Genomic DNA, 22867 nt, shown 5'->3' with positions numbered 1-22867 from the left:
CTTTCTCCCTCCCTCCTTCCATCTCTGTTCCTCTCTGTCCTTTCCCCTCCCCCTCCCTCTCTTTCTCTCCTTCTCTCTCCCTCTCCCCTCCTCCTTCTCTCCCTTTCCTACCTTCCCTTCCTTCTCTCCCTTTCCCCTTCCCCTCTCTCTCCCTTCTCTCTCCCTCCCTCCCTCATCTCTGTCCTCTCTCTCTGTCCTCCCTCCCTCTCTTTCCTCCTTCTCTCTCCATCTCTCTTCCTACCTTTCTTCCTCTCCCCCTCTCCCTCCCTTCCTCTCTCTCCCTCTCTCTCTCTCTCCCTCCTTCCTCTCTCCCTCCCTCTCTCTCTCCCTTTCCCCTCTCCCCCTCTATCTCTCCTTCCGTCTCCCTCATCCTCCCCACATCTCTGTCCCTCTCTCTCCCATCCTCCCTCCTTTCTCCCTCCTTCTCTCTCCATCTCTCTTCCTACCTTTCTTCCTCTCCCCTCTCTCCCTCCTTCTCTCTCTCCTTCTCTCTTTCTCTTTCCCTCCTTCTCTCTCTCTCCCTCCCTCTTCTCTCTCCCTCCCTTCCTCTCCTCTCTATCTTCCCCTCCCTCTCTCCCTCCTTCTCTCCTCTCCCTCCCTTCCTCTATGTCCCTCCTCTCTCTCTCCCTTTCCCCTTCCCCTCTATCTCTCTTCCGTCTCCCTCATCCTCCTACATCTCTGTCCCTCTCTCTCCATCTCTCCCTCCCTTTCTCTTTCCCTCCCTCTCTCTCCCTCTCCCTCCATCTCTCTCTTCCTCCCTTCTCCCTCTCTCTCCATCTCTCTTCCTACCTTTCTTCCTCTCCCCTCTCGCTCCCTCCTTCTCTCTCCCTCTCCCTCCCTCCATCTCTCTCTTCCCTTCTCCTCTCTCTCCATCTCTCTTCCAACCTTTCTTCCTCTCCCCCTCTCTCCCTCTCCCTCTCCCTTCCCTCTCTCTCTCCTCTCCCTCCTTCTCTCTCTCCTCTCTCCCTCTCCCTCCCTCCTTCTCTCTCTCCCTCTCCCTCCTCTCTCTCTCTCTCTCTCTCTCTCTCTCTCACTCCACAGCAAACAACGCCACAACAAGCTCTGGCGCTCGCACTCCGACAGCGACCTCTCAGACCACCACGAGCCCATCGGCAAGTCGGGCATGGAAGTCACCAAGAAGGAAATCACCACCTCGGCCGACCGCATCTCCGACAGCAAGTCTTCCGGCAGCCTGGCGGCGGTGCCCGCGGGGATGGCCGCCGGCCCCCACGGATCCTTGCTGTGCCACTTGGGCAGCGGCCCTTTGGCCAACCTGGCGGGCAAAGAGAAAGTCATCCAGCTTCAAATTGCGGCGCGGGACTTGGACGCGGAGCAGAGGGAAGACCAGCTGAATTTGAACAACCTCAACGGCTGCCCCTCCGGCTGCTGTCCGGGGGAACCGGAGCCGCCCCTCGACAACTGCAACCCTTCCGAGGCCTTACCGCTGCAGGGGGCCACCTTGAGAGCAGCCGGCGGCGGGTTCCCGGATTTGGCAGTGGACGATTTGGAGGACGACGCCCTCAAGCCCGGCGACGGGAACGTCCACCTGGTGCCCATGGAAGAGCTGGAGTCCTGCTTGCGAGACACGCCCAGCCCACCCGCCAACCTTTCTCAGCCGGAGGAGGAGGAGGAGGAAGAAGAAGAAGAAGAGGAAGAAGAGGAAGAGGAGGAGGAGGAGGAAGAAGAAGCCACGGCCGGAGACTTCGGCGCAGATCGGATCGACTTCTTCAGCGCTTTGGAGAAGTTTGTGGAGCTCTCGCAGGAGAAGAGGCCGCGGGCATCGTCCAGGGCGGAAGATCTGGGCAACGGGCGGAACGGGCCGCCTTGGGCCTCAGGCTTGGAACTGCTGGAGACCGCTGAGCAGGCCCAGCGCAGCGCCTCTGCCGGCAGCTCCCCGCAGGTCTCGGAGTCCTCCTCTCTGGAGGAGGAGCAGCGAAGGTATCTAAGGCGAAGGGGAGGGCGTCGGGGTGACCGCCCCCTTCTCCCCGCATCACTCCTAGGGCCTTCCAAAGCGGACGTCTCCGACCCTGGGCCACTTTTAAGACTTGTGGACTTCAACTCCCAGAATTCCCCAGCCGGCGTGGCTGACTGGAGAATTCTGGGAGTGGAAGTCTTAAAGTTGGCTGGGGAATTCTGGGAGTGGAAGTCTTAAAGTTGGCTGGGGAATTCTGGGAGTTGAAGGCCACAAGTCTTAAAAGTGGCCCAGGGTTGGAGGGTCTTGTTTTAAAGGAGACGGGGGGAGAACAATAGAAATAGAATCTCTGGGGGCCAGGAAGGCAGCCTTCTCTCTCATTGCCCCCACCCTGTGGAATATCCCCCCCCCGGAGGGGAGATGGAACACACACACACACACACACACACACACACACACACACTCCCCTGGAGAGAGATTGTGGAGAGAGAGAGAGAGAGACAGACAGACAGACAGATGTGTGTGAGTAAGAGAAAGAGATGAGAGATTGAAGAGAGATAGATAGTGGATGGATGGATGGATTGACAGATGAAAGATAGATTGATACATCATGTATATAGACAGACCAGTGGTAGGTAGATAGGTAGGTAGGTAGATAGATGATAGATAGATAGATAGATAGATAGAAAGATAGATAGATAGATAGATAGATAGATAGATAGATAGATAGATAGATAGATAGATAGAGATACATAGATACATAATGGATAAATCGAGATAGATGATAGATAGATAGATAGATAGATAGATACATAGATACAGATACATAGATACATAATGGATAAATCGAGATAGATAGATGATAGATAGATAGACAGACAGACAGACAGACAGACAGACAGACAGACAGATAGATAGATAGATAGATCAATAGGGAAGGAAAAAGAAAGAAAGAAAGAAAGAAAGAAAGAAAGAAAGAAAGAAAGAAAGAAAGAAAGAAAGAAAGAAAGAAAGAAAATTATCCCTGACTTCCATCCTTCCCCTCTTATTTCAGAGGACCCCAGCACCAACTTCTCCTCTTCCTCCTGCTGGTTGGCACCCTTACAAATTACAACGCCCCCCCCCAGAATAATAGTTAGGGAGGGTCCCTTTCCTGACCCACCCCACCTTAGCAGAACTTTTTTGGGGGGGTTGACACAAGGCCTCTTCTCCAGGGTGGGCCAGACAGGCAACCAGGTCCTGCAGTTCCCTTGGCTCCTGGCGCCCTCTGCTGGTCAAAGAGTAGCCACGGATCGAGATGGCCAACTTGCTCCACTGGGGGGGTGTGCAACCCCATCTCAGAGCCCCCTCCCACCCTCCCTCCCTCCTTGCTAGACCGCCAAGCCAGGAAGGAAACTGAGTCTTGGTCATATTAACTGTACTTTGCCATTGTACGTCATATTACCCGACTTAATGGCGGCTCATTTAGCGACTGTCCAAATTTCTGATAGAACTACTCCGGGGGGGGGGTGGAATATAAGTAGTCCTCAACTTATGACCACCATTGAGCCCAAAATTTACGCCGCTGAGCGAGACGCTTGTTCAGTGAGTTTTGCCCTGTTGTATGATCTCCCTTGCCACCTTTGTTAACGCGAATCCTTGCAGTTGTTAAATGAGCCGGACAGTCATTAAGTGAATCTGGTTTTCCCCGTGGGTTTTGCTTGTCGAGAAGGTCGCAAAAGGGGACCCTGGGAGACCGCGGCTGTCATAAACGTGAGTCAGTTGTTGAGCATTCGAATATAAATTTACGTGACTGTTGGGGGATGGCTACAATGGTCGTAAGTCTGAAAAACGGTCCTTAAGTCCCTTTTTTCAGTGCCATTATAACTTGGAATGGTTGCTAAGTGAACCACTGTAAGTCAAGGACTACCTGTAGTTACGACCCAGATTTGAAGTTCCAACAGTGTCACTTCCCCTCCCCTGTTCTGACCCAAACCTGGTTCCAAGGTATCAGCGCAACCTTTTACTGTTTCATTTACGAATCCCGTTTCTTCAGAGAGAAAAAAGGCTGCTTCCAACTAATTAGATCCAATAAGCCTGGCCAAGTTTTTGCAAGGCTGCCAAGAACACCAGATAAAGTTCCTAAACAATAAATCAAAGTGTCTCCAAACACCAAACAAGGTACTCCGAACGTCCACAAGGCTCGAGTGCAAAAACGTCTTTGCTTCCTGCAAAGAACTCCGGTTTCTCAGCTGGCTTTTATCTCTTGAGGGAGGGGCCACTACCTTGCAGCCTTACTCCCGAGTCGCCCGTGCTGCTGCAGTTGCTCTTCCCTTTGAGCAGCCCTGTGTGCATGTGCACAGGCTCCTCGGGGGCCTCTTCCTCACTGCTGCCAACCTCCACAACCTCCGAAGGCAGCACTCCACCCCCTGATGGTCCTGCCTCCATCCCTGCATCACACGCGGGCTCCTCATCTCGGTCCTCGCTCTCCGAGACCTCAGCCGTCCTCACCTGCTGCCGGCGAACCACAACAACCCCTCGTGGTTATATCACTTCTTTTTTAAAAAAAAATGAAAGTTTTTTTATCCTTATTTTTTACCCATCTCTCCACGCGAGCAACGTGATTCCAGATTACAACACCTATACGTTGTCATAATTCCATTTGCAACTTTCGTATTTAATATCACATCAAATCATTATCCATTCCACTAACCTTTAAGTAATTGTTTGTTTCATATTTCAGTTCATTAATTCGATATCAAGATCATATCATCCTCACATATATTTTCAATTCGTTATCCCCTATTATTTCCCTTTTCAGCTCACCACCTATTTTACGTTATAAATTATTATCTTCATTAATTTTTCTCAAGACCGATATATAATAAACCGTCAAAAAAGAGTAAAGTAAAACTAATATATTTAGGATCCACATAGTATATCCCCCAATCTACAATATATCTATTTATTCCAGAGATGTTCATATAACCATTTCATATTTTTTCTTTCTTTCCACTTAGCCAAACTTTACCTATATCATTTTAATAAATTTCCATTCCCCTACTTTTAATCATAAAATACTCTCGTGATAGAGACTTTACATCCCAATATAATCCCTTCGAATTTATCCTGTTTTCTATTTTCTCATATCCTTTATATAATCCATTACATTTTCTACTTCACGTATACACCAAGAAAAGGAAGAAAAACAGAAAATTAAGTTTCCCTTTTTGCTTCCATTTACATCACTTCAAGTGTCCAACATTTGCAGGGTCCCACGGTGACGAGGCCAAATTTTATTATGATTTTGCAGGAAAAACGACATTTATTTCCCGCTTTCGACAAAACTGCAATGTTTGCTTAACAACCATCAGAATAAAAGCCAGCCTGATCCTAACTTTGGAGACTGGTCATACGTAGAAAGTCCATTGCAGGTTTGAAAAGTCAAATTTTTGAACCACAGTGAACTCCTCGAGTTATGGCCATAATTGTTCAGTCAGTATAACGTGGTTGTTAAGTGAATTCATTAACTTTGCTCACCAGAGGATCATAAAACGCGATCACATAACCCCGGCATAACAACACTGTCATTAACACAGGTAGTCCTTGACTTACGACCACAATGGAGCCCATAATTTCTGTTGCTAAGTGAAACATAGTGTAAATTTTACAACTTTTTTTGGCCACCATTGTTAAGTGAATCACTGCAGTTGTTAAGTTAGTCACCTGGTTGTTAAGTGAACCCATCTTCCCCACTGATGTAGTTTGTCGGAAGGTCACAAAAGGGGACGGCGTAACCCCGGAGCAACACAACCGTCATAAATATGAGTCAGTTGCTAAGTGTCTGAATTTGGATTCAGGTGACCCTGGGTGGGTGGGGGGGCTGAATTGTCGTAAGTGTGGGGAAATGGTCGTAAGTCCCTTTTTTCAGTGCCATTGTAGCTTTGAATGGCCACTAAACAAATGGTCGTAAGACAAGGACTACTGGTATGTAATTTGGCTGTCAACTAAAAAAATACTCCTTTGGTCTTTTTAATTGCCAGCAGAAAGGGAGTGAGGGATGCAGTGCATTCCTTACATGCTTCAGATAATTGCTACGCGGCCGAAGCTGTTGGCGCGCAAGATTACTACTCGTAGAGCATGATTGGTGACTCTTGGCTAGGGATGTGTCCCATTGGAGAATATACATCCAGGGGGTGGAGGGGGGAAGACCAGGGTCAAGGGGGAAATGAATGATGGGTCTTAGAGTCGGCTGCACCCAGGTAACGCCGACATGGTCACTCCTAATAAGTCAATTTTTTTTAACTCTGAGAGATGATTCAAATGAGGGTGGATTTGTCGGAGCCCTGTCAGTGGCCTGATTTGACGTGGAAACATTTTTCAGATCATTAATTAATCTTCCCATTTCTTCCTCTTTTCTCTTTTTTTCAGCTCTCAGAACCGGAGCCTCCCGTGGGCCTGATCCGCTCCCATTCCCCCATTGTCTCTGTCAAAGAGATTGTCACGGAGATCGAGTCCATCCATCAGGGGGGATCCCAGGGACCAGCCAAAGCGGAGACCGCCAACAATCCACTCCCAACGCCCAAGAAGACCCCCCTCCACGAGACTCCAGCCGAGGCGGCCTGCCCTTGGGACAACAAGCATGGGAAGGCGGAAGAGGCAGCAGATGTGGCTGGACCAATCCCAAAAGAAGCTGCTCGAGAGCCGTTAAAACCGGAAGCCGAAGGGTCTTCGTTGCCCCCGGTGCCTGCCTCGAAGCCAGACACGGAAGGAAAGGGCTCAGCCGAAGACCCCGCAGAAATCCGAGTCCTCCCTGGGCCCAAATGGTGTCCCGGTTCTGTCCGACGGGCCACTCTGGAGTTTGAAGAGCGTCTACGGCAGGAGCAACAAGATTTGCAGCACACTTCCCCGGTCGTCTTTTTCCCCGTCCGGAAGAATTCCCGGAACGAGTCCGATCCGGGTGCAAGGGGTAGGAATGACGATCCGATCCACGAGCCAACCCAGCTCTCGAAAAGTAAGGAGATTTCAAAAACGGGCAGCAACAGCAGCCCTGAGACGGGAAACGTCTCCGAACCACGGACTGTCTCCGATCCACCGTCATCAGCACCTTCCCGTCCACCGGAAGTCCCTGCGGAGGTGCCAGGCGTAGCTCGCGAACACCGGATGGTGCTTTGGATGGAAGGCGATGAGGGACCTCCTCTGCTCAGCCCTCTCCCCAAGAGAATCGAGATCATTGAATACACACCTGCCTTGCCTGGCACGGAGGAGGACAAGAAGGCCGTCACCGCCCGGAACCCGGAGAAAACCTTGGATGAAAACTGCAACACCGCTTTCTGCTCGGAGACTCCTGGATGCAGCCCGGTTTTGTCCAGGACACCAGGACAGGCAGGCGATCCCTTCAGCGGTGCCCTCTTCTCTTGGGGAAACCCGAAAGAGATGGACAAGGATGAGGGGGAAACGGGGGTACCATCCAATCCTGAAGTCCCCTCTTCTTTGGCCAACCAGGCGAGACGCTCCCCTCCACCCTGTTCACATCGCCAGCAGCGTCTCGGCCTGGACGGGGTCACTCAGGACAGCACAAGCACCGATCCTGAACCGGCTCCCTCGGGGGGCTACGCTGGAAACGGGCACTTCTCCCTGGAGGAGAGGGGAAAGGGTTTCCTGCCCTGGACATACTGGACCCCCGATCTGGAACAAAATCCTCAGGACGTCCCTTCATCCCGTCCTCTTCGCTGCTCTCTCCCTCGCCGTTCCAGCTGCGACGGCTGCGCCAAAGACAACGGCCAGGGGACAGGCCTGGTCAAGCAACTGGCGAAAGAACTGGAATCCCGTCTGCGGCAAGCTGGACTCACCGCGCCCTCGCAAATGAAACGCTCGGCGTCTTTAGCCAAACTGGACTGTCTGGGCTCACTGAAGGACAACTTGCCCCGCGGATGCTGCTGCCTGCCCACCGTCGCCAGAACCGTCTCGCCGGAATCGCTCCGGATCTCCAGGCCGGATCCGGCCATCTCCTCCCTGACCCTCCTGTCTCCTGAACCCACTAGGCATTTGGTGGCACCGGTCAAGCTGTGGGAATGCCTGGCTCTGAGCCGGCCGGTGGAACGGCCCCTGGCTCAGTTTGCCCAAGACTTCACCCCGACCTGCGGGCCCACGGAAGGAACGTGGACTTGGGCCCACGGCCCGAGGCAGCCGGCCGCCCTCACTCGAAATCCCCCCGCCAGAACTCGGCTGCCCAGGAGGTTAAAAAAATCCAACGAGCGGAAACGAACCACCAACCCCGTCTATAATACGATGTGATCCCTGTCTCCATTTCCCCTCCTTTCTCTTCCCCTCCTTTCTCCTCCTCCTCCTCCTCCCCCCTTCGAATTTTTCACAATCCCTCGCAGATGTAATATATACCAAAACATGCACTTTATTAGTTAGGTTGTTGTTGTTTTTATATATATATCTATATCTATATCTATGTTCTTTTATTTGTACGGTTCCTCCCGTTTTTGCATGTACATTTTCGAGGCGGCTGAAATTCAAGTTTAACAACAACAAAAAAAAACCCAAACAAAACCAACCTCCATCCGCGCGAGTGACAGCGAGACGACCGCGTGGCGTTTTTTGTTTTTGTTTTGGTCTGTGTTGTTTTATTGCGTTCTTCGTTCTTCATTTGGTGGCTTTTCTTTTTCTATGAAAAGATTTTACCTCTATTTTTTTTTTTTTCCAGCACGGTCTTAAAAGAACACCCTTTCTTTGCAAAACAAGAGGCCGTCGGTTTTAGTTTTCCACCATCGGAGTCAGACCGTTGTTAGGGTTGCGGGGAGCAAAATCCTACAATCTGCTAATCGGGGTGGGGTGGTTGTGGGAGCTCACAATGAAGCCCCCCCCCAAGTTTCACCTCTGGGTTGAACCCCTGGATCCAACACTCTGTGAAGTTTACCCTTCTCTCTGCTCTCTCGCCCGTAAGACGTAGAAGCCACGATATTATCGCGCGCACCTCAGGACAATATCGTGCGTGCAATGCCACTGAATTGCCCACCCTGTGTAGACACCCCCAAAGGGCCGTACTGATGCATTTGAGTAGGGGCTGTGCAACCCCCACAGGGGTGGTGGTTTGGAGAGGCCAACCACCCGAGCCTTGTCCCCAATTTCCTCCCCTCCTCCCCCAGCCAGCCACCCAGCCTTGATACCCCCCCTCTTTGAAACATCTGCCCATTTCTGCGGCTGGCGCCTCTCCCCTGTGTGGCCACCCACCCAAGGTCTTTACAATACAGTGGGCATTCGGGACCTTTGACCCCCACCGTCTTAGGACAGGGAACGCAGCGCATGTCTGTGTGCGAGTATTATTCAAGGACGCCTCTCTGAACTCCAGGGTTGGGCCGCCGCCGGTTTGCACCGGTTCGAGCGAACCGGTACGAACTACGATCGGTTGGCCCCCTTCCCTATCCTGTCGTACGTTTTTCCTTCTTGTGCAGCTTGGCTGATTCGCGCGGCAACTTGGATTACCGCGCCTCAGCCGTTCTACTCAGCGGGGAAGGCTAGTAGAGGTTTCAAATTTGCTCTTTATTGAATACTCCGGGGGTTAAAACTGGTTGCAGCTCATCACTGGATGGAAACATCCCGTTTATGAGTGGCAAAAAAAAGGGGGGGATTAAAAATTGGCATTTAAAAAAAAAAATTAAATTAAATTTTGTCCGGAAATGGGTGTTCTTTTAAGGCAGGTGTTGAAAAAAAAAAAAGGAGCCGACTTTCCGGTTACTTGAATAAAAAAACAGTGGGCCTTCTCAAAAACTCACGATTTTCCTTTCTCTCCACTGTGCAAAGCTCTTACTGGGGGAGAGGGGGGAGGCGCAAGGACCCTCCCCAACTCCCGGTCAAGCTACTTCGATAAAAGAGTCCAGAAATGAATGAATTAGGGTAAGGGGTCCGTCCACCCCACTCGTCCTTGTTCCTCTTCTCCCAGCTCCGTGTCACCCAAACCGGTGGGGATAGCGGGGCAGAAGAGAGAGAGAGAGAAAAAAAAAATATATTGTGTGTGTTTGCGTGTTTGTGGTTTCTGTACATAATAGGACTTGTTATAAACATACCCGGGGGTCCGGGGGGTGTGTGGGGGGGGAGATTTTTGTCCTGCCTCCCCTCCCCCCATTTGCTCTGACATCTCTTCTGTAAACTGGAAAACCCGTGTTTAACCCAATTTAAACCCGTGTTTTTAGCCCGATTTAACCAAATGGTCTCCCGTTATTTGCACAACCCTTTGGCATTTGGACAAACCCGTTTTTAACTTCCCTTCTCTCTCGGATCGTTGCTGACCGCTTTTGGCTATTTTTTGTTTTGTTTTATTTTACAAAAAGAAAAGATATTTGAAAAGGAAGGGTTGTCGGTTTTGTTTTGCCAACTGGTGCCAAAACGCATGCGAGGTGTGTCTCTCTTTTTCTTTTTAATGTCCTTTTTTTCTTTCGCCTTTTCGTTGACCACCCCGCCTTGCGTTTATCTGTTCTCGTGTCCGTTCCTTCCCAAAGAGCCTCGCCGTCCCTGGGGTTCTTCGTGGACAGGCGGGGTTGCGATGTGGTCCCCTTTCCTTTTTATTTCCACACACCCCCCTCCACCACTTCTTTTATTTCTGGAAATCAGGGTTTTCTAACGTGTGTGTCAGTAACATTTCCAGTGGCGCGGAGTGTATTAATGCACTGAAATATTCCTCCTCCTTAAGCGCCGCCCGAAGTGAACAATAAAATAAAAGCTGGATTTTTTACAAACTTGGGCGAGGTGAGTCGGTCGGTCTCTATCCTTTCATTTAAAAACGTATCGTTTCTTTCTCGGAAGGGGAAGATTCCAGAAGGTCCATATTTTCTGCCTCGTGCATTTTGGTATTCTTTTCCTGGGCTCTGCCAATCTTTGGACCAGCTCAGGACCCAAAAACCTGAGGCCCAGAAAGAGATTAGAGGAGAATCTGGGGGAAATTGCACCCCAAAACTCTCTGGGAAAAGGGGCACCCAGTTCTTCGTCTCTTGGGGCTTATGATAGGTTTAAGCTGGGCACTTGAAATGCACTCCTAGGTTGGAGGGTTTCTGCAATAATGTGCAGATCGTTGTAGCTCAGTTTGGCCAGGTAGAGGTTTTTTTGGGGGGGATGGGGGTAGAAGGGATCCCCAGAGTTAGTTTTGGAGGAAGTACCCCCTTCCCGCCCCCCAAATCCCAGCTAGTTGCCTACACTCCTTCATTGTGAGGAGGGGGCTTCTCTGTGGCTGCAAAGGGACAACTCGCTGCGGCCTTCTCGCCACGGACAACCTGGCAGGACCGTCTCGCCGCGACCAACTCGCCACGAGACAATTCCACGGGGGTGGGGGGATTAACGCGATGCATGTTCCCTGCCACGCTCTCGTCGACATTACATCGACAAAAATAATGCCGGAGAAATAGGGACCGATCACAGGTCTCGCGTTGAGTTAATCCCGCCCCTGTGGAATTTGTCTCGCGGGAAGTTGGCCGCCGCGAATCGTCCTAGACCTTTGAGCGGTTATCTCCAGCCCAGCTGACCACTGGGGTGGAGGTCTTTAAATGGAAAAGAAAAAGAAAAAACCCAGCACGATCCATCGTCCCTCGTTGCTCTTGGGTTGGTCAAAACATATCCAGCGTTGCCTGGAGAAATTTCCCTTCCTTGGAGCGGAGACGAATTCTGGAATTCTTCTCCGGTCGAGAAATTCCTCTCCAATCGGTTGTTGTGCTGGAGACTTTTCCGGACTGCTTTGAGAATTGAGTACTTGATTTTTCTGCGTCCTTCTTCAAGAAGGAAGCCATTGACTGGATCTCGAGGAGCGGGGTGGTGGTGGGGGGTGTCTCCCCATCAGATCCAACCAGCTCCCCAATTTTTTTTTCTCTCACCGATGCCAAACGAGGGAGCCCCCTCCTCATGTCTGAATCTCTCCCTGTCAAAGATTTGGGGGGGTTATTATTTTACGTTCTTCTTCCCTGCAGGCAGTGCATTTAAAAATCGCACCATGCAGGGGGGGGTCTTTCAGTGTATTTTACCCAAGAATGAGAATTGGGGAGGTCTATCCCTGGGGAGGGGGAAGAGGGCAACAGCAGGACCCCCAGACAATTCCTCTCCATTTCTTAAAATCATCAGGGTCTCTTCTGAAAGCAAAACGTGTGCCTTGTAGCTCATTGGAGGGGGGGGGTGTTTCTCTTTTGGGCAGGGGACCACCCTCCTTCCTCTCTGTTCTCTTTCAGTTGCACCCCCCCCCCCAGACTCTGCTAGTTCCCAGGCACCCAAAGTCTGCAGTCTTGGGGAGACAGCCCCCCCCCTCCCTCCAATTTCCTCCCCCCCCCCAATCAAAAACCAAGAAGTCTGGAAAAGTTTTACGCGTTTGGTAAGCTCTGTTACTGGCTCGCTTGGCAGCTTTTGTTACGTCGATCGATGAAAAAAGTCGTGCTGATCGGAAGCATAGTTGGTTGTTGTTTTTCTTGAGGGGGGGGGCTTTTTTGTTTCTTCTGGGCTTCTGTCCTGGCTCCTCTCTTTGCATTCAGAAGTTATGCAGATTTGGGGAGGAGGGAAAAAAATCCCCTCTCTCCAGCGGTCCCCATTTCCTTGTTCCCCACCCCAAACCTCAATTTTTCGTTGTACTGTCAGTCTTGTAGAGCGAGGGGTCTTCAAACTCGACCTCTTTTAAGACTTGCGGACTCCCAACGCCCAGAATTCCTGAGCTAATGGGGCTGGAGGAGGAATTCTGGGCGTTGAAGTTCACCAGTCTTAAAAGCGGTCGAGTTTGAAGACCCCTGTTGTAGTTCTTGCACAAGGGAGCTCGGGATTGGGGTGGGGGGCGCAGAATGGATGCCTGGCAGGCAAGTGAGCGCCATCCGTACCAGGGTTGGGATTCAACCGGTGGAACAACCGGTTCGTTGAGCACGCAGCGCATTTGAAAACAGCTCTAAAACTTAGCTTCTACTGCAGGCCCGGTGAGTAAAAACAGCCGCGCCTATCAGCCGGGCTTCAAACCAAAGGGAATACAAGACGGACAACCAGTTCGCTCGAACCGCTTCGAACCGGCTGAATCCCATCTCCGATCTGTCCTAAAAAAGCGCGAACGGCGATAACCGGATGAATTGGAGCAGCGTTTCTCAACCTAGGTCCCTTTAAGGCGTGGACTTCAACTCCCAGAATTCCCCCCCGGCTTGGGGGAAATCTGGGAGTTGAAATCCACCCCTTAAAGGGACCTAGGTTGAGAAATGCTGCGAGTCTCCATTTCACTTGAGACATTTGTGCTGCGTTGCCAGCTGGGTCGCCGCAGCCCCGTTGTGTATCCCCCTCCCCCTCAACAACAGCTGGGCCTTCTCAGCCTTTCCACACCACCCAAGGGTGAGCGGGGGGAACTTTGCCGCTCCCTCCCCCCACAAAAAAACGGTGTCTGAAATTGTAACCCGGGTCCATCTCCTTGATTCTCAACGGCCGCTCCGACCCCTATCCAGACCAAAAATGACCCCCTTCCAACGGGCAGGAAAGGAAGTGTTCCACCTCACTCCCGCTGTGCTTTCTCCCCCAATGTTTTGGGGGGGTGGATGGGGAGGGGTCTTTCTCATCTGGGTGGTTTGTGCGTGGCGCACCTCATCCAGGGAGAATTAATTTTGCAAAGGCTCCCTGGCACGGCCAATCAGCAAGGAGGGCCATCCGTCTTTGGAATCGGGGGGCGGGCGGGCAAGGTGTGGTCCCTGGCGGGAGGGGTCTTCTCTGAGTAGTGATTTGCAGGATGCATCCTGGCCATATATAAAATGGGGGGGGTCTCTCCGTCTAATCCCGTGGCGTGGGGTGGGGTCCTGGGAAAGGGAGGGGAACTACGTTCATCCCCCACTTTCTCCTTTTTTCCTTTCCATCCTGCCTTCCGCCCCCCGGCCATCCATGGGGGTCCCTGTCTCTCCCAGGGGGCTTCTAAGGTAGACTGCCTGGACACAAGGAAGCTCAGCTGTTTTTAAATGTGAACTCCCACCCCTGGACCAAGGGGGCTGACTCGATGTTCTTGTTACTGAATAAATTTTTATTTTGAGAAATGGAAGGCTCTTGTCGTCAGTGGGGCAGGGATCGGGGTGGAGAAGGGGGAGGGGCGGCTTGGAGGTCTCCGAAACCTTCCCGGCTTTCATCACAGCTAGTCCTCGACTCACAACCGTTCGCTTAGGGACCGAAGTCACCACGGCACTGAAAAAAAAAGTGCCTTGGGACCATTTCTCACACTTACGACTTGTAGCATCCCCACACGGTCCCGTGATTGCAATTCAGACAGGGAGAACCATCGACCCATGGAAGAGAAGTTGCCCTCGGAAGTTGTGGGAGCTTCATCCCTGGAGACTTTTAAGCAGAGACTGGACTCCCATCTGTCAGATATGGTGTAGGGCTTCCTGCTTGAGTAAGGGGTTGGACTAGATGACCTCCAAGGTCCCTTCCAACTCTGATTATCTGTTAAGCTCTGTCAATCAAATCTAACCCTTGAGCAGGGGGTTGGACTAGATGACCTCCAAGGTCCCTTCCAAGCCTGATTATCTGTTAAATCTGTTAAGCTCTGTCAATCGAATCTAACCCTTGAGCAGGGGGTTGGACTGGATGACCTACAAGGTCCTTTCCTACAAGGTCACTTCCAAGCCCTCAGAAGTTGTGGGAGCTTCATCACTTGAGACTTTCAAGCAGAGACTGGACTGCCATCAGTCAGAAATGGTGTAGGGTCTTCCACTTTGGGGGTGGTTGAGGGGGTGGACTAGATGACCTCCAGGGTCCCTTCCAACTCTGATTACCTGTTAAACCTTGCAAACCAATTTGTATTTATAACGGTTGAAGTGTCCCAGGGTTACATGATTTTCCCACTTTGTGACCTGATGTCAACGGGGCAGCCAGATTCACTCAACAACCCTTTGACTCACTTGACAACTTCGGTGATTCCCTTAAACTTTGGCAAGAAAGGTTGTAAAATGGGACAACATTTATTTAACAGTCTTGTTTAGCAGTGGAAATTGTGCATAACGAATGTAAGATGTTAAGGCCGTCTTTGGCCCCCACCACCGGAAGTTGTAGGGATTCTTCTGCTAGTTGGACTTGAGGAACCAAATCTTAGGGGTGTCCTGCCCCCCTCTTAAGCTGTAATCTGGGTCCAGTTGTGTCCTTGTGAGTTGCAGTTGTGTGTTGCCCAGAAATTCATGCTGGTATTATTTGCCTGGAAAAATCAGGCAGACAAGAAAAAGGTGTCTCTAAGCCCGTGATGGCAAACCTATCACACGCATGCAGAAGTGGCACGTGAACCCCAGGCAAGCTTACTTCGCTGTGCATGTGCACACCTCCTAGCTGTTTTTCAGGCCTTTTTTCAGCCTCCCAGAGGGTCGAGGGAAGCCTCTGCGGCCTTTGGAGGCCGAAAACAGGCCAGTTTCATCACTTCTGGTATTTCCAGAAATACAGGAAGTGACGAAATGGACCCATTTTTCAGCCTCCAAAGGCTGCAGAGGCTTCCCTTGACACTCTGGAAGGCCGAAAGAGACCTGAAAATCAGCTGAGAGGCGCACACATGTGCAGTGCAGGTAAGGGGGTCTGGGGGTCCATGCGCATTGCCTTCTGGGTGCTGGCACGCAAGCACATAAGGTGCATGCCATTTTTCAGCACAGGAGCCCAAAAAGCTTAGCCACCAATGCTCTAAGCTCCTTTGCCTTCCAATAGGAGGACAGAATGCTACACTGTCCTGGGAATGCGGGAGGGTGAAGTCTACACAAGGTCATAAATGCAGCTAGTCCTCAACTTACAACCACAGTGGGGACTGTAACTTCCATCACTAAGCAATGCAATTGTTAAGAAGTAAGTCATGCCTGATTTTACCCATTTTTTTTTGACATGAAGAATCATTGTGGTTGCTAAGTGAATCATGTAGTCATTAAGTGAATCCAGCTTCCCCATTTGATTTTGCATGTGGAAAGCCAGCTGAGGGGGTGGGGATAAAGAGCAGTTCACAGGGCCCTGGGATGCTGCAACTGTCATAAATACAGACCAGTGGCCAAGCATCCAAATTTTGATCGACGGGGATGCTGTGGCCGTTGTAAGTGAGGACCAGTTGTCAATTTTTTTTTCATAGCTGTCATGACTTCAAGCAGCTTTAGTAACAATGTCAGTTGTTCAAAGAAGGGTTATAGTGGAGGACGATCCATATTTTTAAATCTTAAATTATTCTGATTTTAGTGTTTAATTTTAATGGATGAAATGGCACACCCCCCAGAGACAGATGGGTGGTTAGAAAGTATAAATACGTAAATACATACCGTATTTTTGTGAAGTATAAGACACACTTTTTCCACCCCCATCCCCAAAAGTGGGTGGAGATATCTCTGCGTCTTATACAGTGAATGTTGTCCAAGCCCCGGCCACCTGCTGGGCCCCCCACCCTTTGTTCTCTGCCTCCCACTAATTTGCCTCCTTGCAGTAAACCGCAAACAGCCAGTTTCAATTTTAGTTTCAGTTTCAGTTTCAGCACAGGTTGATTAGCACCAGCAGCTGATTCCTCCCAACGATCAGCTGTTTCAGGCTGCAGGGACTGCCATCGCCTCTTGCCACCTCCATGCGCCCCATTTTCGGCCTCCGCATCCCATTTTCCGCCCATTCCAATCCCCGCCGCCCAGAAAAATGGGAAAGCGGCCAAAAACAAAGCATGCAGAGGCTGAAAATGGGGCGCGCGGAGGTGGCAATAGACTAGGGCAGTCCCTGCAAACAGCTGATTGTTGGAGGCCGATCCAAACACAACCAGCTGCTGGTGGTAATCAGGCTGTTCTGAAACTGAAACTGAAACAAGCTGTTCGCTGCAAGGAGGCGAATTGCTGGGAGGCACAGGCAGATTTTTTTTTTCTTGTTTTCCTCCCCAAAAGCTAGGTGCTTCTTATACTTAGGAGCATCTTATACTCTGAAAAATACGGTAGATGCTACTTTGCAAAGGGAGAAGAAAGACTTCGGAAGGTTGTTTGCTTCCGATTAACTTGCACAACCCTTCATAAAACATTTGCTTTTTCAGGAGGCAAGTGGACTTTCTGGTTTTTCTTTGAAGACGTTTTTCTTCTCACCCACCAAGTTTCTTCGGCTCTGAATGGATGATGAGGAAGGGAAGGGGTGTTTTTTTGCAGACAGTTGGTCATTTGTGTCCTTTTAGAGGGTCATTGAGGCCACTTGGAGGTTTGTCTGTCATGGAGGCCACTTGGATGAGTGCAAATGCATCTGGAGCCATCTTGGCTGCAGGATGTTTTCTGCAACCCAGAAGGCTCCACACCCATTTGCACCACTCAGGTGACCCTGAGGACACAGATGAACCTCCAAGAGGCCTCAACGACCTTCTAAAAGGATGCAAATGACCAGCTGTCTGCAAGGAATATAAATCTTTCCATTCCCTCCTGTTCGGTCGGAGCTGAAGAAGCTTCTGGAATGAGAAGCGAAATGTCTTCAAAGAAAAACCAGAAAGTCCAGTTACCTCTTGAAAAAAAAAAAACATCTTTAAGACAAACCATGACCTGGATGACGGAGACTCTCCAAAGAATCTTGGCGGGAAAAGTTTTTATTGAGCCCTGATTTTTGGTTTGGTTTTTTTGCACCATTTGCTGCGTCAAACTGGACGTACTGGAAACCTTAAACTGGAGTTTAATGTAGCAAAACATACATTGCGAACGAGCAAGTGAGCCCTCTTGGCCTCAAACTCAGGCAAGCCATGATTTATCGAATCATGGCTTGCTGAATAAACACAATTGGCTTAATGCCGTCCCATGGGTTAGCCTGGTCCATAGGCCAACAAGCCACAATGACTGGGCTCTCCAGCTACAAAGCCAGAAGCAAGCCAACCCCACCTGGGTTCGGCCGGTTGTGTGAAGTCAACCCACAATGATCCAAGTTGAGCTGAGAGCGGCTGGTGGTGGAGTGCAAATCAGAATCCCTCATTTGTGAACGAATACATACAGGTAGTCCTCCACTGACCACAGTTCATTTAGTCATCATCATCATCTTTTAATGACCCCATAATCCCTTGCAGGGCGGAGTCTGGGCAACTGAATGGAGTTGAACGTTTCCTGGCCGGATGCCTCTCCTGTTGCCAATGCGCAGTTTTGTTCAGCGGTTAAATTCTCATGGTTCCCAGAGGGAGAAATATTTGCCTCTACCTAGGATCGAACTCACCGCCTACCGATTGTGAGGTGAGAACTCCACCTCTAAGCCAACAGCACCGTTCTACAACCGATCATTTAGTGACCATTTGAAATTATAAGAGTCTCGAAAAAAGTGATTTGGGATCGTTCTTCACACTTACGACCGCTCCATCCTCCTCGTGGTCCCGCGATCAAAATTCAGGCCCTTGGCAACTGACTCATATTTATGACGATTGCATCATCCTGGGATCACATGATCCCCTTTTGCGACTTTCCAACAAGCAAAGGCCCTGGGGAAGCCAGATTCACTTAACGACCATGTTGCTAAGTGAAAAACTGCAGCAATTGACCGAAGAACTGTGTCAAGAAAGGCCATAAAATGAGGCAAAGCTCATTTAACAATTGTCTTGCTTAGCAATCGAATTTCAGGGGTTCAGTTGTGGTCATAAGTCGAGGACTATCTGCATAGGGTAGTTCTTGAGCGCGGGGCTGGACTAGAAGACCTTTCAAGGCCCCTTTCCCTTGTGTTATTCTTCTGCTATCTCTCATGCAAACCCATGGGGAAGCCAGACTCACTTAACGACCGTGTCACTCACTTCACAACTACATCAATTTTCTGAACAACTATAGCCAGAAAGGTCATAAAACAGCAGAAATCAGTATGGTCTCACTTAGCCACCTAACTTTGGGCCTCCGTTGTGGCTGTAAGTTTGAGGACTGTCAGTAATTCAACACATAAATAAATTTCTAAGGCCTTTTGGGGATTCCCAGGACTGTGAAAGTCTGTATCAAAAAAATAAACCCATTTAATTTCAGAGAAATGAGGCTATAAACTCTTGGGGGAATAAAAAAAAAAAGGAGAATTTGTGGTTCACTGCTCTGCAGTATTTCATCCCGTTTACTATACAGATCGATGAGTCCACGCTATTTATATCTAATTTATGTCCTTAATAACGGCATTAAAAAAGATAATATAGGACATCCTCCAATGGCCAGAATTTCCATCGTTACGTATGGCAGTTGTTATGATTTTGCAGCCTTGTTTTTTGCCGCGGTTGTTAAGAAAATCACTCTGTGGTATTCTACCTGGTCAGGCCGGTTCTGTAGAACCGGTTACAATTCTGCGCAGTTCGGAGAACCGGCAAATCGCGCCACTGGCTGGCCACTCACTCCTTACCTGGCATGCACGCCATCCAACTTACCTGCGTTTGGTAACTTGCTATTTTTCCTTTTTTTTTTTCCCCGACCATCAGCTGTTCTGCTGTGCCAGGAGATTTAGATTAGCTACAAAGCAGGAAATGTGTTGGATTTCTCGCTTTCTAGCTAATCTAAAAGCAGAGCTGAACTTTCCTTAGGACGGATGCTTCTATTTTCCGGTGCAGACTCAGGTAGCAGATGGCAGAAAGGTAGATCTCTGAGTGAGTCTGTGATTCTGTGAGCAACTCAATCTGCCTGCCTGATTTTGGGTAAAAGTTGCTCTTTTTTTAAAATAAAAAAATTCAATATTTACATACGTGGTGTGTTGTGAGTTAATGTTGTGAGTTTGCTTGCTAGCAAATTTTATGTGACAGACTCGGGTAGCAGATTGCAGATAGATAGAACTCCAAGTGAATCTGTGATTCTGTGAGCAACTCCATCTACCCGTCCGCTTTGCCTGATTTTGGGTAAGAGTTACTCTCTTTTTATAAAAAATTCAATATTCACATAAATATTTATAATATTTATATACAAGCCACGCCCAGCCAGTCACATGACCACCAAGCTACACCCACAAATTAGGCTACACCCACACAGAACCGGTTGTTAAGAAATTTGAACCCCACCCCTGGAATCACTGCTGTTGTTAAGTGAGTCCTGCCGTTAAGCGAACCTGGCTTTCCCCCCATGGACTTTTGTTTGTCGGGAACTGGTTAAGAAGGCCAGAAGTGGGTATCCTTGAACCCAGGATGCAGCACCCGCAGCTTGCCAAGGGCCTGAATTCTGATCCTATGGCCGTCAGGATGCTTAAAATGGTGGCAAGGACGAGCGGTCCTTGAATTACAACTACAACGAAGGCTGCCAACCATGGCAGCGTAACTTGTGACCAGGTGTAAAGTGGGTGGATCGCTGACCAGCCTGGTTTTATAACCTTTATTTGCAATGGTCGTAAAGTAATCACTGTGGTTCTTAACAGTCGTTAAGTGAACAGTGCGATCATTAATCAAACCAGTGGATTGCTAAGGACAGGTTTTGCAAAAAAATGGGAAATAAATGTCCTTCCTTCCTTCTCTCCCTCCCTTCCTCATTCTTTCCTTCCTTCCTTCTTTCCTCCCTTCTTTCATTCCTTCCTTCCTTCCTTCCTTCCTTCCTTCCTCCCTCCTTCCTGCCCTTGCTTGTTCCTTCTCCTTCCTTCCTTCCCCTGCTCCTTCTTCCTCCCTCCCTTCTTTCCCTTCCTCCCTCCTTCCTTTCTCCCTTCCTTCCCTTCCTCCCTCTTTCCTTCTCCTTCCTTCCTTCCTTCCTTCCCTTGCTCCTTCTTCCTCCCTCCCTCCCTCTCCCTCTCCCTCCCCTTCCTTCCTTCTTTCCTCCCTTCCTCCCTTCCTTCCTTCCTTCCTTCCTTCCTTCCCTTGCTCCTTCTTCCTCCCTCCCTCCCTCTCCTTCCTTCCTTCCTTTCTCTTTTCCTCCCTCCCTTCCCTTCTTTTTCTTTCTTTTTCTTCTTTTCTTTCTCTTTTCATTCTTTATACAGCCATAGAATCCTACAGTTGGAAGGGACCTCAGAGGTCATCTAGTCCAACCCCCTTGCTCAAGCAGGAACCCCCATCCCGTTCCAGACAACGTCCAGTCTCTTCTTGTGGACCTCGAGTGTTGGAGCCCCCACAACTTCTAGAGGCAACTCCTTATTCTCAATGTTAGGAAATTTCTGCTTAATTCTACGTTGGATCTCCCTCTGCCCAGCTTCCTTCCTTCCTTCCTTCCTTCCTGCTTCCTTCCTTCCTTCCTTCCTTCCTTCCTTCCTTCCTTCCTCCCTCCCTCCCTCCCTTCCTTCCTTATCTTTTCTTCCTACTTTCTTTTCCTTTCTTTCTTTCCTTCCTTTTCTATCTTTCCTTCTTTCTTTCCCTCCTTCCTTTCCTCCCTTTCCTTCCTCCCTTCACTTTCTTTTTCCTCCCTCCCTCTTCCTTCCTTCCTTTCCTTCCTTCCTTCCTTCCTTCCTTCCTCCCTCCCTTCCTCCCTTCCTTTCCTTCCTTTCTTCCTTCCTGCCTTCCTTCCTTCCTCCCTCCCTCCCTCCCTCCCTCCCTTATCTTTTCTTCCTACTTTCTTTTCCTTTCTTTCTTTCCTTCCTTTTCTATCTTTCCTTCTTTCTTTCCCTCCTTCCTTTCCTCCCTTTCCTTCCTCCCTTCACTTTCTTTTTCCTCCCTCCCTCTTCCTTCCTTCCTTTCCTTCCTTCCTTCCTTTCTTCCTTCCTCCCTTCCTCCCTTCCTTTCCTTCCTGCCTTCCTTCCTTCCTCCCTTCCTTTCCTTCCCTTTCTTCCTTCCTTCCCTCCTCCCTCCCTCCCTTATCTTTTCTTCCTACTTTCTTTTCCTTTCTTTCTTTCCTTCCTTTTCTATCTTTCCTTCTTTCTTTCCCTCCTTCCTTTCCTCCCTTTCCTTCCTCCCTTCACTTTCTTTTTCCTCCCTCCCTCTTCCTTCCTTCCTTTCCTTCCTTATCTTTTCTTCCTTCTTTCTTTCCCTCCTTCCTTTCCTCCCTTTCCTCCCTCCCTTCACTTTCTTTTTCCTCCCTCCTCTTCCTTCCTTCCTTTCCTTCCTTATCTTTTCTTCCTTCTTTCTTTCCCTCCTTCCTTTCCTCCCTTTCCTCCCTCCCTTCACTTCTTTTTCCTCCCTCCCTCTTCCTTCCCTTTCCTTATCTTTTTTTCCTTTTTTCTTTTCCTTTCTTTCTTTCCTTCCTTTTCCATCTTTCCTTCTTTCTTTCCCTCCTTCCTTTCCTCCCTCCCTCCCTCCTTCCCCTTTCTTTCTTTCCTTCTTTTTTTCCTTCTTTCCTTCTTTGTAGAATCATAGAATCCTAGAGTTGGAAGGGACCTTGGAGGTCATCTAGTCCAACCCCCTGTTCAAGCAGGAAACCCTATCCCATTTCAGACAATTGCCTGTCCAGTCTCTTCTTGAAAACCTCCAGAGTTGGATCCCCCACAACTTCCGGTGGCCAGCTGTTCCACTGGTTCATTGTCCTCCCTGTTAGTAAGTTCCTTCTTAATCCCAGGTTGCTTCTCTCCTGGATGAGTTTCCAACCATTTTCCTTCCTTCCTTTATCTCTCCTTCTCCTCCCTCCCTCCCTCCAATAGAATAATAGAATAACGGAAGGGATCTTGTAGGTCATCTAGTCCAACCCGCTGGCTCAAGCAGGAAACCCTCTCCCATTTCAGACAAATGGCTGTCCAGTCTCTTCTTAAAAAGCCTCCAGTGATGAAACCCCCACAACTTCTGGTGGCCAGCGGTTCCACTGGTTCATCGTCCTCCCTGTTCGTAAGTGTCTCCTTAATCCCAGGTTGCTCCTCTCCTTAAGGCTCTTCCCTTCCTTCTTCCCTTCTTTTCTTCTACACCTTCCCTCCCTCTAGTAAACCATCCCCCCCCGTTTTCCTCAACCCCCTGCCCTCCCACTGCGTCGCTCTCCTCCCCTTTTATTCCTTCCGCAAACGGGGCTCCGGCAGGGAGGGGCCGTCTGCTGAGGGGCAGCCCAGCGCAAAGGCCCCCGCTGCCCAGCAGAGGTCGCCCCCACCAAGGCCCCCCACCTCCCATGGGAGGAAGGGGCTGAGACCACGGAAACCCACCCACCTCCCCTCAGAAAAAGCTGAAACAGCCACAAGAGTCTCTTTGCAAGTTGGAAA

General features: G+C 49.8%; 1 protein-coding gene across 1 annotated transcript in view; it reads left to right on the top strand.

Annotated features, from left to right (window-relative positions):
- The window catches only part of SSH2 (slingshot protein phosphatase 2), a 107370-nt gene extending 93450 nt beyond the window's left edge, over window positions 1-13920 (top strand). The window contains 3 exon segments of the mRNA XM_087924702.1: window positions 1042-1932; window positions 2182-2188; window positions 6323-13920. Coding sequence (XP_087780828.1) covers window positions 1042-1932; window positions 2182-2188; window positions 6323-8188 — 2764 coding nt within the window. The 3' untranslated portion in view covers window positions 8189-13920.
- Window positions 13921-22867: the final 8947 nt, after the last annotated feature.

Source organism: Pseudonaja textilis, chromosome 1, assembly GCF_049901715.1.
Source record: "Pseudonaja textilis isolate UNSWEBS1 chromosome 1, rPseTex1.2, whole genome shotgun sequence".
Lineage (NCBI taxonomy): Eukaryota > Metazoa > Chordata > Lepidosauria > Squamata > Elapidae > Pseudonaja > Pseudonaja textilis.
The sequence above is the reverse complement of the archived record's forward strand: the minus strand, read 5'-3'. Positions and strand labels throughout refer to the sequence as shown.